At 55.5% G+C, this 17389-nt stretch overlaps 1 protein-coding gene across 2 annotated transcripts in view; it reads right to left on the minus strand.

The window, feature by feature from the left end:
* Positions 1-326: 326 nt before the first annotated feature.
* The window catches only part of MGAT5B (alpha-1,6-mannosylglycoprotein 6-beta-N-acetylglucosaminyltransferase B), a 65250-nt gene continuing 48187 nt past the window's right edge, over positions 327-17389 (minus strand). The window contains exons 11-18 of one of the 2 annotated variants that reach the window (XM_032870514.1): positions 16964-17094; positions 16523-16528; positions 9067-9222; positions 7904-8050; positions 7623-7739; positions 2557-2631; positions 1092-1348; positions 327-649 (exon numbers count right to left, since the gene is read on the minus strand). In XM_032870514.1, coding sequence (XP_032726405.1) covers positions 451-649; positions 1092-1348; positions 2557-2631; positions 7623-7739; positions 7904-8050; positions 9067-9222; positions 16523-16528; positions 16964-17094 — 1088 coding nt within the window. In that variant the 3' untranslated portion in view covers positions 327-450. The remainder of the gene's footprint in view (positions 650-1091; positions 1349-2556; positions 2632-7622; positions 7740-7903; positions 8051-9066; positions 9223-16522; positions 16529-16963; positions 17095-17389) is intronic. The other variant, XM_032870515.1, reaches the window with a different exon arrangement.

Genomic DNA, 17389 nt, shown 5'->3' on the forward strand with positions numbered 1-17389 from the left:
CCTCCAGTCCCTGTCCCTTTTGTCCATACCCGAACAACCACAGAGGGACAAGACTGACCCCCACGCATCACTCCCCGCCCCCTGGACCCTTCGGCGAGCCATCGGGCACCTCGCCCCTGCTCCCTCCATGGACATTCTGAGTCCCCATCCCCAGGGCCCTCAGTCTGGTCCAGAATTGGCCTCCAACCACCTGCTCCTGCCCCAGGGCTCTCTGACCAATCCCACAGCTGCCTGGCCACGACGCTGCCACGAGTCCCGGGACGATGTCAAGGAGCCTGCCTGGGGTGGGCATGCAGCCCGCCCCTAACCCCGTGCATGAGTCTGCTCTGCCCACTTCCCGGCCAAGGAAGGAAGTCCCAGCGCCGGGGTGTCGCGGGGAGGGCCCGTCGCTGGAGCTCAGAATCTGCTGGTGCTTCCTCCTGCGGCCGGGAGCTGGGCGGGCGGGCGGCCTCACAGACAGTCCTGGCACAAGGCCACCTGGCCCTTGCGGAAGTCTCGGCAGGGACACAGCCGGTGGTACTTGGTGCTGGAGCCCGCACAGCTGAAGAGCAGGGGCTCCTTCTGCAGGAAGCACTCGCGGCCGGGCTGGGCGAAGGCCGGGTACAGGTGGTTCATCTCCGACTCGGTGCTGTCACAGGGCACCTGCAGCCTGGACGGGCGCCATGGGCAGCGGTCACGGCCGCAGCCTGGGGCCGCCCCCTGCCCTCCCTGACCCATCCTATGCCCAAGCAGGGAAGAAGCTTCTAGGAGGGGCAAACTCTGGGCCGCAGCTCCTTCTCCCGGCTCTGAGGGAGGAGGCCGGGAGGGGGGCTGGGCTGGGCTGCAGGCTGACCCGCTGGGAGGAACCCTGGGCCTACAAGATGCTGGGACAGGCTAGGCAGAGGCTCAGGGAGGGACCAGCAGGAGCTGAGTCCGTGACACGGACTCCTGACTGGAAGGTCCCTTCTGGGTTCTTCCTGACTTGTGGGGGAGCATGAAGCCCCCACCGCCGGCAGGGCTGCAGGTAGGGCAGTAGCAGGGTGAGATGCTGCGAGTGGGTGAGGCTGGGCCGGCCCAGGAAGGTGGGCGGGGGGTAGGGGGGTCTCACTTACTTCTGGAAGGCGTCCTGGCTGTTGAGGAAGGGAAAGAAGGACGGCTCGCAAATCAGCCCGTGGTCCAGGCAGGCGTCCGTGCACGCCCTCCCAGCAGCGGCCAGCCAGGCCCGGAGGGAGTGTGCTGGGGGCCAGGCCCCGGGGGCCAAGCTGGCATTCTGGGCCCACTCCAGATGGGTGGCGTTGGGGGCCAGAACGAAGGGGCTGGGTGGGGCTTGGGCCGCTGCTGGGGCAGGCCCTGAGGCTGCACAGAAGTCCTGGCAGGAGGAAAGCCGTGTCAGCCGGGAAAGGGGGCCCAGAAGCCCCTGGCTGACGGGGGCACGAGAGCAGTCATGGCGCGCTGGGAGCCGACTGAAAGCCGGGCGGCCTGCCACGCGTGATGCGGTCTGTTCCTCGAAGCAGCCCCCCGGGAGTGCACTAGTGTGTCTCCAGCTACCTTACGGGGCGGGGGGAAGCGGAGGCTCAGAGAGGTCACCTGCGCAGGGCCTCACCGCTGGAGGGCAGAGGCAGGATTTGAACTCAGGCCAGCCCAAGAGCCACCCGCCCTGCACGGCCTCACTGCGGATCCCGCTAAGTTAGGCGCAGAGTTTCTACACTGAGGCCCCCGTGCCCTAGCTGCGGAGGGGCGCCGGGGCCGACTGGAGGGGCTCTCCTTGCAGGGCTCAGCTCCAGGAAGCACCTGCGGGGCCCGGCAAGTGTCTCCGGGGGCTTCACGACGGCATCCCTGCGGCTGGCGGGGGGCCGAGATCCCGGGCTCTGGCCCTGATCCCACCCAACCCTCCCTGCGGGGGGCTTCAGTTTTCCTGTCTGTAAAGCAATGGTCTAGAACCGCTCTCCAGCCCTTGAGGTTGGGGACAAGGTACACAGGCCACAGGCCACAGGCTGAATATCAAGCAGTTAGGAAACAACCCACACCAAATCCCGTGGCCCAGCCATCAGCCCCAGAAGCCCCAGGCTTGGAAGAGCCTGAGATCCCCTGGCAGGGAGGGGGAGGTGGGGCTTCTCTGGCGGCCCCTTCCCCTGGGTTTCCAGCGGAGCCCTCACCCCACCCCAGTCTCACTGCTCATCCCTGGAGGTGGAAGGAGCGGGGGCCTCCCATACCTACCGGCCACTCAATCCCGTAACAGACTTCTAAGCAACTTCTTTATCAAAATAAGTCTTGGCGTTTCTGTGTTGTGGTATGGGGCTGGGTCCTAGATTAGTGACCCAGCGCCCTCCCCGCCCCCCAGGCCTGGTCTCCAAGCAGGAGCAGAGCAGGAACGCCCTCCACCTCCAGCCCCACCCCCAGGCGTCTCCAGGGGAATGGAAACAGACAGGTGGAGGGGAGCAGGAGTTTATGGGGCACAGAGCCCTGGGGGAGAGAGCTTCCTCGGACAATGGAGTTGGCTAGGCCCCCTCCTCTGGTCTGATGGGGTTGGGGGTATCCCCCCTCATTCCTGGAGCAGAGAGCAGAGGGCCCACCTACTTGGTGCTGTATGTAGGCATGGATTCGTTCCAGCATCCCCTCACAGGTGTACTCGTAGGGCAGGTAGGGGTCTACCTGTAGGAGAGATGGGCAGACACATGGGGCAGGAGGCGCCCCGGGCCCCCCTCGACCTGGCTGTTGGGGGCCGGCCACGCTCAGCATTGGGGGCGGGAATCTGGTGTGCCTAGGGAATCTGTCACCCCTATCCGGCCCCTCCACGTGGACCTCTGGTATACCCTCCACTGGCCCTGGGGGTCATCCCACTCCCTCCTGCCCCCTTCCTAGCCGCCCTCTGCTTCCCCTAAAGCTCAGCTCCCATCCCCTCCCGGGCTAGGATGCCTGCTCTTCCCACAGCCAACCAGATGGATTCCCCCTGCTCCCCACTTAGGTGACACCTCCTCCAGGAAGCCGTCCCTGAGCCCACACCCCTGTTACTGGACCACTTTCCTTCGTGGCACCCGAGAACTCCAGCACCTGTATCACCGTTTCTGATTTAACCCTCGTGTCTCCCGGGTTACAGGTCCCTTGAGAACTGGACTTTGGCTCATCTACCATTGAGCCCACTGCCAGGCATAGTGTCTGGTATGCAGTAGGTGCTCAGGAAACAGCATCTCCAGCTCTGCCCATGAGCTGCCCAGAACGTAGAATCTTCACGAGAAGGAACACATGGGCATCTCCCCGCAGACGGAATGAGATGAATCCGCAAGTCTTCCTGCCCAGGCCAGGCACCTGGCAGGACCTGAGACATGTGCCCCCAGCGGAGGCCACAGACGGTTACATGGCCGCCGGCGCTGGGGGTGACTGGGAGCCACAGGTCGCCTTGTGGATCTGGTGGCTGGAGGAGCTGGGGGCCGAGGGGCAAGGGGAATGGGGAGACGTGTGAAAGGGGGCGTCCACCTCCTGTGAGGGGCTACCCCACCTCCTCTGCACTCTTCTTACCTGACCAACCCCTCCCCATTTACTCCGCCTGGCACACAGCCACCGGGTGGGGGGGGACCCACAGCTGGACAGGGACGCAGGGGTGACCCACCCCAGACTCAGACTGGGCCTTTGCCCTCCCTTCTCCCCAGAGCACGTGCGTGTGTGTGTGTATACATGTGTGCACGTGTGTACATGTGCGTACGTGTTGCACATGCATGTGCCTTTATACCATGTATCTATGTCTGTGTGTATGTATGTGCTGTGTGTACGTATCTGTGTGCATGTGGTATGCGTGGGGATGGGCCCCCCACCTGGTCCAGCCCGATCCTGATTCATGCCCTTTTCCTACCAATAGCCCAGGGAGTGTGACTAACACTTGTGCCCGAATGGGCGTGGCCTCCCTCCCCCTCTGCAGAGCCCAGCAGCATCAGAGGCCCAGTCAGGTGTGCCAGGCCGGTCCTGCTTCCTGCAGACCCCACTTTGAAGGGCTGGAGGCCCATCCTAGGCCCTCTGCCTAGGGGCATCCCTGACCCTCAGGCTGGGGAGAGGCTCCCCTTGAAATAGGTTCAGGCCACCAGAAGATTCTCAGGACAAGAGCCTAGCCCTGTGGCTTTGTCCCCAGTTTCCACTGTGAGCGGCCATTCTTAATCCGAGGGTGATTCCCCCTTCCCAGAGAACCCCAGGTCCTGCATCCGGCCACCACTGCACAGCCCAGCCACCGGGTGGCCTTTCCAGCCCTGCACTGTGCACCGCTGGCTCCCGACCTTGGTGCCCTTGGTGCCCTTGACCCTTGAACACCTCTGGGGTACATGACTTCCAGGCCTGGTTATAGATAACCCCTCAGAGGAGAGAGTTCCCCTCCAAATGTCACTCTGCCTGCTTCACGGCACCCTCCCCAGCCCAGTGACTCCCTCCCCCATGCCCCCCCCCCGCCCCGCCCCAGCTTTGAAGCCCACATCACATCAGCCAGCCACGTCCCACCTGCCATGAACTCCCACCAGAAGAGCAGCCTGCCTGGAAATTAGCCTCATTAGGCCCAGTTACAGGTGTGCACAGTAATCAGTCTTGACGGACTGGCAGGTGCCGGCCCTACACGGTCATGAGTCGGGGCGGGGGGCGGGTGCTGGCCTAGCCCCTCCCTAGCAGAGATGTGTCAGCAGCAAAAGCCACCTACCCCTGAGTGGGGAGAGAGGGGGTCTCTCCCAGCTCCTCTCTGTGCCTCGTCCTTCTTCCTCCCTCTCCCCATTGAAAGGCCCCAGGACTTGCAGAACGAGCCAGCTGTGTCCCCTGATGGGGGCCCTCAATCAGTTCTCTAAAATAGGATTATGAGAGCAGCCCAGGCTGCTTGTTGAAAATGCAGATGCCAAGGCCACACCCGTCCTTTAAAAGGGAAGACAGGAAGGGGTGGTGCTTGAGTGGCTCAGTCGGTTAAACATTTGTCTTCCGCTCAGGTCATAATCCTGGGGTCCTGGAATCTAGTCCCTCATCAGGCTCCCTGCTCAGCAGGGAACCTGCTTCTCCCCATCCCTGTCTCGTGCTCTCTCTCTCAGAAAAAAAATCTTTAAAAATCAGAAGACGGGCCTAGGACCCGCATTTTAATGACCTCCTAGGTGACTCTTGGGTAACGGGGTAAACTGCCCAGGAGGAAGGGGGGGACCCCTGAAGGGGCTGAAGGCAGCGGGGAGGTCAGGTTGGGGGCCCACCTACAAGTCTCAGCCTGGCAGACTTGCAAAACCTTGGTTCCTTGACCCTTTTGTTATTGTCATTTTTACAGCAACTAATTAACAAACAGATGTTCATGGGGAAAAAAATCCAAAGGAAAACCATTGAAAAGTAAGTTTCCTCCCACCCAGACACCCAGGCCTGTCCCCAGGGCAGCCACTGTTAGCAACTTCTCGTGTGTCAGACCAGAAAGAATGAGCGAAGGCTCGGGCGCTCTCCCTTGCAGGCCCCTCTGCAGCCCCGTTGTGTTCTGAGGCTGGAACATGCTCCCCATGGGACCAGGTATCTTGCTCCTTTAGCTCAGCGACAGATCTTGTTGAGATCTGTTGGGCCACACCTGAGCCCTGGGGGTGGGCAGAAGCCTTGCTAGTCTCGCATCCACCCCCCAACCCTCCACCCCATCCTTGTCCCCTGGGACAGAGCTTCGGATGTTTGCTCTTCAGTGGGAGGGCAGAAGGAGCTGGAGCAGCATGTGGCGTGGGGGGTCCCTCCCGGGTAGCCGTCTGCCTTGCTGGGGGCCTCCCGATGCAGCATCCACCTGGGACGTTCCGTGCTATGTGCTTGGGGCTGGGGTTGGTCAGCTGTGGGTGGTGGCTTCTTTCTCCTGGACTGAGGCCACCCGGAGAGCCCCTTGTTCAGCTCAGCGAGGGTCCCCATGCACAGCCCTCTGCCAGTGATGGATGGAGCTGGGGATAAATGTCCAGGTTTACTCGATCCTCAGGTAGGACAATCTGGGATGTGACCAACCCCATCCGTCCCTGCCAGCCCTGAGCGCCAGGTGCCACCGGCCAGGGTGACCTACTCCATAACACAGCATCTCACTTTGTCACTCCAATACCCTCCTTGCTGGGATCACTTCCCAAATAAATGGCTTGTGCCTCAGGGTCACCGCCGGCAGAAACCCAGTCTAAGACAGTCGGTGACCTGGAAGAACTCACAGTAGAGATTTGCTCAAGCTGATGCTTAAGGAGTAGGGGCATCCCCCACCACTCGGGGGGGTCCAGGGGCTCAGCCACTCCGCAGGCCAACCTGGCCATGTCCCTGTCCGTCACAGCTAAGGATGGGCGGAGGCTCTGACACAGCAATGGTCCTGGGCACTTAGCTAGACAAACCCTCAGCCCCGGACAGAAGGACGGAAGGATGAGGGTGTGGTCAGGGGAGGAAGGGAGAAGATGAGGTAGGTCGGGATTTTCTGGGGACATCTGCAGGGGTGGGGGCCCAGGCTGGGGGTTCCTAGTGGGAGTGAGTGATAGAGAATGCAGGGGGCTGTTAGAAAAAAATGCAAGCCTGCCTCAGGGTCAGGACAACCAGGCAGGGGCTCTGGGCTCAAAGTGAAGCCCATAAGTCCCCCTGCGGGGTGTCTATCCCTGCTAGTCTCTGCCTGTGAGCCTGTCAGAGCCCCCAGCTCTCCTGGGGCAGCAGACACGCTGGCCAGCTGTGGCCTCCCGGGGAGTGGTTCTCCTTTGCAGAAGGAGCCTATCAGGTCACTCACTTGTGGCGGCCCAGCCGAGACCAAGGCTCTCCAGGTCTGCCCCAGACCCAGAAGTTCACCCTGAGCGGTGCATACCCCACTCCCCGGAAGGACACACACCCTGAACATGGGCTTGGGCAAGGAAGGGGACACCCGCAGGGCTGGTTATCTTTTTTCAGCCTCATGTCCAAGCTACAGCAAGAGGCGGGTCCAGAGGGATCATGGCAAGTAGAGCGCCGTCTACATGGTCTGTCCCCTTTCCCAAAGGAAGGAGCCAGAAGAGCACGAGGTGCCATCAGAAGCCACAGAAGGGCCTGCCGAGGAGACAAGCTGCACCAGCCCCTCCTCACCCTCTCCCCACCCACACACCTGCACCTGCTGACGCTCACATACCTGCTTAAGGAAACCCAGAAAGTTCTTCCCCCTTGCTACTCAAAGGGTAGTCCTAGGCCTGGCACCACCCCAGAGCTACAGAGAAACGCAGGATTTCAGCCCCACCCCAGACCTGCTGAATTCTGAACCTTCATTTTAACAAGATCGCCAGATGACCTGTATGCACATACATGGTTTGAGATACACGGCCAAAAGGCCACAGACCCACACCAGCAGCAGAGTCCCAAGAACCTCCATGCACTAATTCTGGAAACATTTACTCAGCATCTAACTTGTGCTAGGAGTGCCCATGGGGCTTAGCCTCCAAAGGTGCTTAATAAACGATTCTGGATCCAGGGCTGCCATGTAAGGTTGTGCAGGTCGCTCATGGCACAAAGGCATTTCCCTGTCTCTCCCTCCCCCCCCCCCCCCACATGCAAGCTGGTAAGTGGGGCCCCCCTATCAAGTATGCCAACCCAGGCCTGAGAGTCTGAATTCACCGGGAGAGGCCTCTTTTTCTAATTATAGCTAAGATTCCCAGCAGCGGCTTATGGCAGTCCTGACTGGATCTGAGCCTCACCTGCGTTCTCATGATGGCCTTGATGGCTGCTTCGAACTCCTCTGAGTTATTGTAGTCGACAGTCCACACGTGGGGCTTGCCGATGAAGTTCTCTGCATAGGGGTGCTGGGAGAACACCTGGCCGGGCGGAGAGAGCAGCAGCTTCTCCCTGCGCCTGCCAGGCCGGCCCGCGCTCAGGGGAGGAGCCCCCACCCACCTTGTCCCCCCCCCATCCCTTCCCCCCTGCCTGTCTCCCCCTTCCATGGACTGCGGGGTCCCCATCTCAGACCCTCCCCACTCACCTCTCTGGAGGTGGGCTTGCCTCGGAAGAACTCGTGGTTGAGGGAGCTGTGGGGTGGGCTGAAGCGGGACTGGAGGAAGACACAGCCATTGGCGATGGCCTCCAGGGGCGCGGGGCCCTCGTAAGGGAAGCCGAAGCCGATGAAGAGCTGAGGAAGGAAAATGGCGTGACGGTCGGGGAAGTCTGGCGCCAGAGCCCCAGGAAGCCAGGCCTGGGACATTTACGGGAGGCGGCCAGGGCAGGAAAGACTGCCCAGACCGGCAGGGTGCCATGGCAGGCCCCTCCCCTCTCGGGCCTCAGTTTCCCCATTTGTGAAATGAGGAGGTCTGCTTAAGTAATATCAGGGGCCTCTTCCTGCTCTAGCCGACTGTGATTCTGGAGGTGAAGGGAGAAGAGTGAGGGTCTCAAGCTCAGAAGATTTCAGACCCACACCTACCGCTGAACTCAGAGGACTCTACTCATCCTAAAAACGGTTATTCAGCACCGAACTCGTGCCAGAAGTGCTCGCAGGGCTGGTGCCTGGAAAGCAGTCAGGAAACGACTCCGAATGCTGGGCTGCTGTGTCACGTTGTTCAGATTGCTCACTGCACAAAGCCTCTCCCCCTGTCCCAACACATATATGCACACACCAAGGAAGCCTGAGGAAAGGGCTAGGGCTAGATCAGGAGCGGAACTGAATGCTGGCCGGAGGCCCCTCCGGCCTCAGCTGACCCCTCGGGGCCCCGCAGCAGAGTCACGCGCTCCCCCCCTCACCCCCATGCCCGGAGCTGCAGCTCCAGGAACACAGCGGAGGACTTCCAGAAGCAGAACCAGCAGCCCCGTGGAACTCCAGGCGGGACACGCCCTCAGCCAGCCCTGCCAGCCCTTCAGCGGTTCCGAAAGCTGGGCCCGGCCCAGGAGTCTGCCCGGCAGCCTGCTTCCTCTTCCCTACTGCTGAGCCTCGGCTCTGCTGGCCCTGCCCAGGTCCCTCCTGGGGGAGCACCCCCAGCTCTGCTCCAGCCCCAGGAGGGTTGGGTGTGAGGCTCAGGGTAGGAGAACATGCTGGGGCAGGTCTGCACGTGGAAGGGGCCACGAGCCTCAGGGGCAGGCATGGCGGGGAGTGGGGCATGTAGGGCAACCTCCTCGGTGTCTGGGGCCAGGCTGGGGGTAGGGCGTGGGGCTCACTTTGGCCTTGCGCAGCAGCTGCTGGAACTCGGGCTGTGGCAAGAGGCCGTGGTTCTTCACGAAGGCGGGGACCTCGGGGGGCCGCTGGCTCTCATAGTACACGGTGCCGTGGATCTCCATGTACTTGTTCAGGATGCCCAGGAACTTCTCCTTCCCCTGCAAGAGCGGGGGGAGCAGTGGGAGCCTCGCCCCAACCGTGGGAGGCAGAGCTGCCCGCGGAAACACCCCGGTCTGGAAGTCGGAAAACGTGGGGCGGGTCTTAGGTCGGCCTTCAGCCAGCTGCGTGACCCTGGGCAAGGCCCCTCCCCTCTCTGGTCCTCATCTTCTTCATCCGCGAGTTGCAGAGGTCGGACTAGACAATGTTTAGCCATGGAACTGTCTTCTTTGCAAAGAAATCCTAGGGGGACCCATATGCAAATGCCTCCAAACGCAGCTGCTGGACCCCCTGAAGTGCTGGTGATCCCCAAGGCCACCCGAGGAGCTGTGGGGCCGACATCATCTCATCCATGCCTCCGTCCCTCCGTCCCTCCATCCATGCGTTTGCCCATCCCCCCACCTGTCCATTCATCCCCTCCTTCCCTCCATCCACCATCCCTTCTCTCCCCCTCCCCCCATCCATGTAGCACATTTTTATTAACCACTTGCCAGGGGCTGGCACTGAGCTCACGGCTGGGAGCACAGCTGGGACAAGACAGAGCCCTTGTCTTTAAGAAGGACACCCGTGAGCGAAAACCCCCCAAAGTAGAAAAGGCTCAGCCCCTCCAGACTCTAGTCCCACATCCAGACTCGAGGACAACGGGAGGCAGAGCGTAGACAAAGAGACAGCTCCGCCTGGGGCACCCGTCTGACCCCATGGCCAGAGCCCTGAGCCAGGAGCTGTGGGCAGTGTAGGTCCTCATAAGGGGTAAGCATGGGGTCTGCCACGGGGTTCTACTTTTTGGGGCCTTTTGAGACTCACAGGAGAGAGGAAGGGATACACGGACAAGAAAGGAACTTCAAGATCACAGAGGAGGCTGTGGCAGGGAGCGGTTTCCTCAGGGCTAGTCTGGAGCAGACCAGCAGGTCAGGAAAAAAGCAGCCAGGTTCTCCCTGTTCTGCTGGCTAGCCATGAGGTCGGACAACAAGGAGCTTTGGGCCAGGTTCAGTCTGTAAACCACAGCTTTTGAAGAATGTTATCAATGGACATGAAAGTAAGGACCAATTCATATTCTGAAATTCCAACTGTATACACTTTTCACAAGGAGGCCTTCCTCTCTGGGTAAGGGTGTACTGGGTAATGCAGATGGGTCCTGCCTCTGAGAACCACCAGGAGAGATGGGGAAACAGAAAAATTTCTGTGAAAGCAGGGAAAATCTAACAAAGCTGGAAGAATTACAAGGCTGAGATCTGGGAGAAGACCTGAAGGAGATCGTGGAGGCTGGTGCTGGGGTCAGCACTTCCCCCCTGGGAGGCACCCGCTGATCCCTGGGTCAGCATCAAGGAGACTGAGCTTCTGGTCACCTTGTAGAGCTGGAGGACAAGTGAGGGTTCAGGGTCTGCCGAGGGGGGGACCCTGATGGAAACCACACTCTGTGGGTTGGAACTCTGAGGAAACTCACGCTGGAAGAAAAAGGGTGAGCCAGACCTAGAGAAGCCCGGACAGAGGCTGAATCTGTGTGTGGGGGGGGGAGGGGGGTCTTTTTTTTTTTTTTTAATCTATTTATTTTGGAGAGTGAGTGACAGCACAAGCAGGTGGGGCAGAGGGAGAGAGAGACTCAAGCAGACTCCACACTGAGTGCAGAGCCTGACACGAGGCTGGATCCCAGGACCCTGAGAACAGGACTTGAGCTGAAACTAAGAGACAGAGACTTGACGGAGCCATCTAGTCGCCCCGAGGGCTTTTTTTTTTTTTAAAGATTTTATTTATTTATTTGACAGACAAAGATCACAAGTAGGCAGAGAGGCAGGCAGAGAGAGAGGGGAAAGCAGGCTCCCCGCTGAGCAGAGAGCCCGATGTGGGGCTCGATCCCAGGATCCTGAGATCATGACCTGAGCCGAAGGCAGAGTCTTAAACCACTGAGCCACCCAGGCGCCCTCCCAAGGGCTTTTTAATAGGCTTTTTAATCGGTTTTAAATAGTCTTAATCCCTATCACTGATTCTGTGATCCAAGATTGCTGTAGCCCCAAACACAGGCTAAGAGTGAAAGTGAAATCCTCACCAGAGGAAGAAGGCATCGTCCCCAAACTGTTTTACACTTTCTTATATTCATTTTCCAGAGCTCCAAAACACAACAATAAAACAATGAAATCCCAATCAAAACCCCAGCAGGCTTAGAAGAAACAACTTTGAAAAAGAAGAAAGCAGGCAGATTTATAGTACCTGATTTCAAGACTTATTTTAAAACTACAGGAATCAAGCCGGTGTGCTACTGGCATCAAGACAGACAGAGAGATCAATGCAAAAGAACAGAGTCCAGAAATAGACCCACACGCGCATGGTCAATTGATTTTTGACAAAGGTGCAAAGACATTTCAGTGGAGAAAGGGTAGTTTTTTCAACCGACAGTCACGGAACATCGCGTATCCGTGTGCAAAAAAGGGAAAAGAATTAGAACTTCAATCTCTACCATATCATACATAAAACTTAATTCAAAATGGACCATAGACTTAAATGTGAAATGTAAAACCATAAAAAATACAGAAGAAAGCACAGGGGGAAAATCCTTAGTGAGCTTGGGTTACACAAAGATTTCTTAGATGCAACACCAGAAGCATAATCCTTAAGACAGTGGACTCCATTAAAATGAAGAACTTTGCTCTTTGAACAATGCTATTAAGAAAAAGACAAGGGGCGCCTGGGGGGCTCAGTCAGTTAAGTGGTCGCCTTCGGCTCAGGTCACGATCCCAGGGTCCTGGGATCGAGCCCCGCTTCAGGCTCCCTGCTTGGCAGGGAGCCTGCTGACCCCTCTCTCTCTGCCTGTTGCTCTGCCTACTTGTGATCTCTCTCTCTCTGTGTCAAATAAATGAATAAAATCTTAAAAGAGAGAGAGAGAAAGACAAGCCACAGACAGAATATATTTGCCAAGCATATATTTGATAAAAGACTGATACTCAGAATACGTACAAAACTCTAACAGCTCAATAATAAGAAAACAAACAACCCCCATTCTTTAAATGGGCAAACATTCTGAAAAGACACTTTACCCCAAAAAAGATATAAGGAAGACAAATAAGCACACAAAAATACCTTCGCTGTCATTAGTCGGAGGGAACTACAAGTTGAAACCCTAAGATGCCACCGCACGTCTGTAGGATGGCTCCAACTGGAAAGACGGACCAAGTATTGATGACTCTGTAATGAACCGGAACTCTCACACATTGCTGGCAGAATCGTAAAATGGTGCAACCACTTTTCCTGGGATGTTAAGCCTAGTTCTACCATATGCTCCAGCCATTCCACGCCTAGGTGTTTACCCGGGAGAAATGAAAGCATATGTCTGTACAAACGCTTGTACATGGATGTTCATAACAGCTTTATTTGTAGCGGCCAAACACTGGAAACAACCCCAACGTCCACTAATAGGAGAACAGATAAAAAAAGGCACGGTGGGATACGATGGAAGTCCATGCGACGGGATAACTATTCAGCCGCAGGAAGGAATCAACAACTGATCCGCGTGATGACACGGGTGAATCTGGAAATAATTATACTCTGAGAAAATCCAGACTAAAAAAGGAGTACGTACCATATGAGCCCATTTATATAAAATTGTAGAAAACAGAGACTGTGTTAACAGAAAGCAGATCGTGGACTGCCTGGCAGGGAGGAGGGGAGAGGTGGGAAGAGGGAACCTGGGAGCAGTGGACACACCCTCCTGACTGGGGCAACGGTTTCCCAGGTATACGTTTAAGTCGGAACTTCTAAGTCATCTATTTGAATCATGTGTGGTACACTGTATATCAGTTATACCTCAGGAAAGCCTATTAAAAATAGATTTTTTTAAAGATTTTTTTTGTTTAATTTGACAGAGATCACAAGTAGGCAGAGAGGCAGGCAAAGAGAGAAGAGGTAGCAGGCTCCCCATCGAGCAGAGAACCCGATGCGGGGCTCGATCCCAGGACCCTGGGATCATGACCTGAGCTGAAGACAGAGGCTTTAACCCACTGAGCCATCCAGGTGCCCCTAAAAATAGATTTTTAAAGAAAAAATTAAAACACCTTGATTTTTAGACAAATCAGATACATGACAATGTGATTAAAACCCAAGAGACAAAGGGGCACCTGGGTTTCTCCATTGGCTGAGCAGCCAACTCTTGGTTTCTGCTCAGGTCATGATCTTGGGTCAGGAGATCAACCCCTGCATCAGGCTCTATGCTTGTGGATTCTCTCTCTTCCTCTCCCTCTGCTCTTCACCGAGTTTATACTCTCTGTCTCTCCCTCTCTTGCAAATAAATACATAAATCTTTAAAAAAAAAAAAAAAAACAAGAGACAGACAATAAAAACAGACCCGCAGAAGACCTAGAAACTGGAGTTACCAGATACAGATTTCAAGAAAAATCTGCTGAATGTAGTCAAGGAAATAGAAGATAAGGAGGAAACCAAATGGAAAAGCTGGAAGTGAGAAATCCAGTAGCTGAAATGAAGAACTGAACAGACAGATTCCACAGCAGATTGGACCCTGCTGAGGACAGAATTCATTTAGTGAAAGAACGAAAGAAAACATTCAGAATGGGGACGCCTGGCTGGCTCAATTGGTTGGATGACTGCCTTCGGCTCAGGTCATGATCCTGGAGTTCCCAGATCGAGTCCCGCATTTGGCTCCCAGCTCCACGGGGAGTCTGCTTCTCCCTCTGACCTTCTCCTCGCTCATGCTCTCTCTCATTGTCTCTTTCTCAAATAAATAAATAAAATCTTTAAAAAAAAAAAAAACACATCCAGAATGAAGCATAGAGGAAAGTGGAAATCACAGAAAAGAACGTAAGAGACAATGGGAAGTGTTGGAGTCTAATGTATGCAGAAACAGAGTCCCAGAAGCACAGGAGAGAGACTGGAGCAGAAGCAATATTTAGAGACTAATTGAAAATTTTCTACGACTCATGACAGATCAGACCACAGGTTCAAAAAGATCTACAAATGCCATGTAGGGTAAATCCAGAGAAAATCACACGGAGGCACACCACCATAAGTCTACTGAAAACCAAACACACAGAGGTCCTAAAAGCAAGCAGAGAAAGAAGACAAATTACCTTTAAAGGAACAACAAGCCTACAGAAGCCAAAAGACAATAGAGTATTTTCATAACGCTGAAAGAAAGTAACCACCAAACTAGAATTCCGTACACAGCGAACATATCCACTAAGAATAAGGAAGAAGTAAGGGCGTTCTCAGGAAATCAAAATAAAATGAGAGTACACAAGCTGGGGAATGTATTTAAAGCATTTTAAGGTTCTTTTATTATCCAATAAAAGGGAAAGGTATTATTTACACGAGACTTGGTAAGTCAAGGATGCATGTTGTCATCTTTATTGAAGCAACCACAAGACTAGGAGAGAATATAATGAGTCCGCTAAAAAGGGGGGTGAATTTCAAAATACAGATCAGTATAAAAGAATGCCTGAAAGGGGAAAGAACATGGAATGAGGCAAGAAAAAGTTATAGAGATCAGCTAGTGAAATGGAAATCGTAGATTCTAAGCCAAATACATCAGAAATCACACTAAATGTAAAAGGACTATATCATGTAAAACTAAACAGACTCACAGAAGAAAAAATCAAACAAAGAAAGTGAAGTGTGGAGAGAATGGCTCCATACCCCATCAACATCAGCTTCCTTATCCCCTTGTGTACCTTCTCAGAACTTTAATGCATTCAAAGCATATTTACATTTTCCTTAAAACACATACACAAATGGGTTCATGTTAGATATACTGTTCAGCAACCTTTCTTACCCATACACACAAGTATCCATGCATGTAGGTATGCGTGTATGCACATGTATGTGTGTACGTATGCATGTAAAGTGTGTGTGCATGTATGTATATATGTAAACTTCAAGTTTCGCAAAACAATATTTACTCTTGGGGCGTCTGGTGGGCTCAGTGAGTGGAGCACGCAACTCTTGATCTTGGGTTTGTGAATTCAAGCCCCATGTTGGGTGTAGAGATTATTTAAGAAAAATAAAATCTTAGAACAATATTTACTCTTAATACATGTGAGGTCTTCTGATGTTCCCTCTGATATTTTACTTCCTTTTAAAAGGCTTACCGAGACTCCCTAAGTTAGAAAAAGACAAATATGGCATGATCCCACTTCTAGGTGGGATCTGAAAGAGTGGAACTTGTAGAAACAGCTTAACGGTGGTCGCCAGGGGCTCAGAGGGTGGAAATGGGGAGAGGTTGGTCAAAGGGACAAACTTTCAGTCGTATGAAGATTAAGTTCAGGGATACCATGAATGGCGCGGTGATTGTGGTCAGCGATACTGTACTGTATACTTGAAACTTGCTGAGAGAATAATAGGTCTTCAGGGTTCTCTGCACACGCACGTGCGCATGTATGCGCACACATGCACGGGTGACTGTGTGAGGCGATCACACTTGATCACGATAGTCATTTCACAATATATGTGTGTCTCGGGCCACCATGCTGCATACCCTAAGAATACACCATTTTCCCTGTCAACTGTACCTCAGCAAGGTTAGGAAAAAAACCCCAGAGCTCTGAGCTCATCTCACGATTTATCCACAGGCCGCGACCCGCCAACTGAGAAGTCCCACATGACCCCCCCCCCCCCAGACAGCCCTTCTGATGTCTGGCCTGTTTCCTCCAGCAGCAAGGGTGGGTCTGTCTCTCTCCTGTCCCCGACTCCTGCCCTCTGGGCCACATGCTCTCACAAAATAGCACCCAGGCCTGAGCCTCAAGGCCTCCCTTCTGGGGACCCAGAATAAGACAGGCCTCCATTGGCACAAAATTCACCCAAACACTCGCCTTCATCCCAGCTGCTGCTCCCATGAGGACCCCCACCATCCTGCCTCCTCTGTTTCTCTGCCACCTGGTCCCCTGAACTCTGGGATGCTCGGTCCCAAGAGGCTCCCCTTATCCTTTTCATCCGGCCACCTCCGACTTCCTCCAGTTGCCAAGACCAGAGCAAAGATGTCTTTTTTTGGAAGGACTTTGAGGTCTCTTGAAGAACAGTGTTGCTCCCGGCTGTCACAGAGATGCCTGAGCTAGAGATAAAGCCTTTCTCTTCCCAGACTTTGTAACCTCTCGCTCTCTCAGGGCAGTGCCTTAGCCTTCTAGTAAAAGCAGACACAGTTCGTGCCACACCTTCCCCAGAGCCCTGGGCTCCCGCGGCAGCCTGCTCCTTTTGCATCACAGGAGAATGACTTCTCATTCCTCCCCCTGCAGCCCGCGGGGTCAGGGGACAGCCTACCGAGAGCAGAGGGGAGCAGGAGGAGCGCGTGGCCGGCAGGCATCTTACCTGGAGCTGCCTCGTTCCCGGGAGGGCACAGAGGAAAGAGGAGAGAGAACAGGTCAGTGAGCAGTGAGCACACAACCTCCCACACGGGCACCGCTTCTCCAGGGAGCCCGCCCCGAAGGTGGGGTTCTGCCTCCTGCACTGCCTCCCAGCCCTCAGAGGCCCCAAGTCTAGCCCAACCCCCTTGACAGGCTCACAGTGTTCATCGATGTGGCCCTAGGGAGGGTGGCACGTTAGGTCACATTCCTGCATAAAGGACATCTGGGCTTGTTGCAGAGAGGTGGGAGGGGAGCAGGTTAGCAGCCCCCTGGCTGGGTCTCTTCAGTGGCAATTAGGGACCTCTCTTTTCTGACCCATCAGTGGGCACATTTAGGCATCCAGAGCCAGGGGTGGTGGACAGAGCCAGGTCTTGGAAGTGGGGGCTCCCAGGAGGCCCGTGCTTACCTTCCAGATACTCGCTTCCTTGCCGTACACCACGGCCATGTTGCTGGCCTTGCCGCCTTTGATGAGCTGCTTCTCCGTCTCATTGAGCTCCTCGGACACGAAACCCATGAAGGAGTTGTCCGGGGTGTGAGCTACAGCCAGACCACGGGGTCAGGAAGGGGGCTGCTGCACAGCCAAGGCCACGCCCCGGGTCTACTTGGACCGGCCCCGTCAGAGGGGGCCCCATTTGACAGGGATGGGGACAGGGGGCTGGGAGGTATGGGGTCTGGTGGAGGAGGGGGAAACTCACATCACATCAGTGTCCCCAGCCCGGGGCATCTCCTGCTCCCAGAGACTGTCACAAAGCCTCAGGCCGAGGGAAAGCCTGGAGGTCATCTGGCCCCCTTGCTTGTAAGCAGACGGGCACAGTCAGGACCCTGCCTCCAT

The sequence above is a fragment of the Lontra canadensis genome, unplaced genomic scaffold, assembly GCF_010015895.1.
Source record: "Lontra canadensis isolate GAN:19392208 unplaced genomic scaffold, GSC_riverotter_1.0 scaffold41, whole genome shotgun sequence".
In the NCBI taxonomy this organism is placed as follows: Eukaryota; Metazoa; Chordata; class Mammalia; order Carnivora; family Mustelidae; genus Lontra; species Lontra canadensis.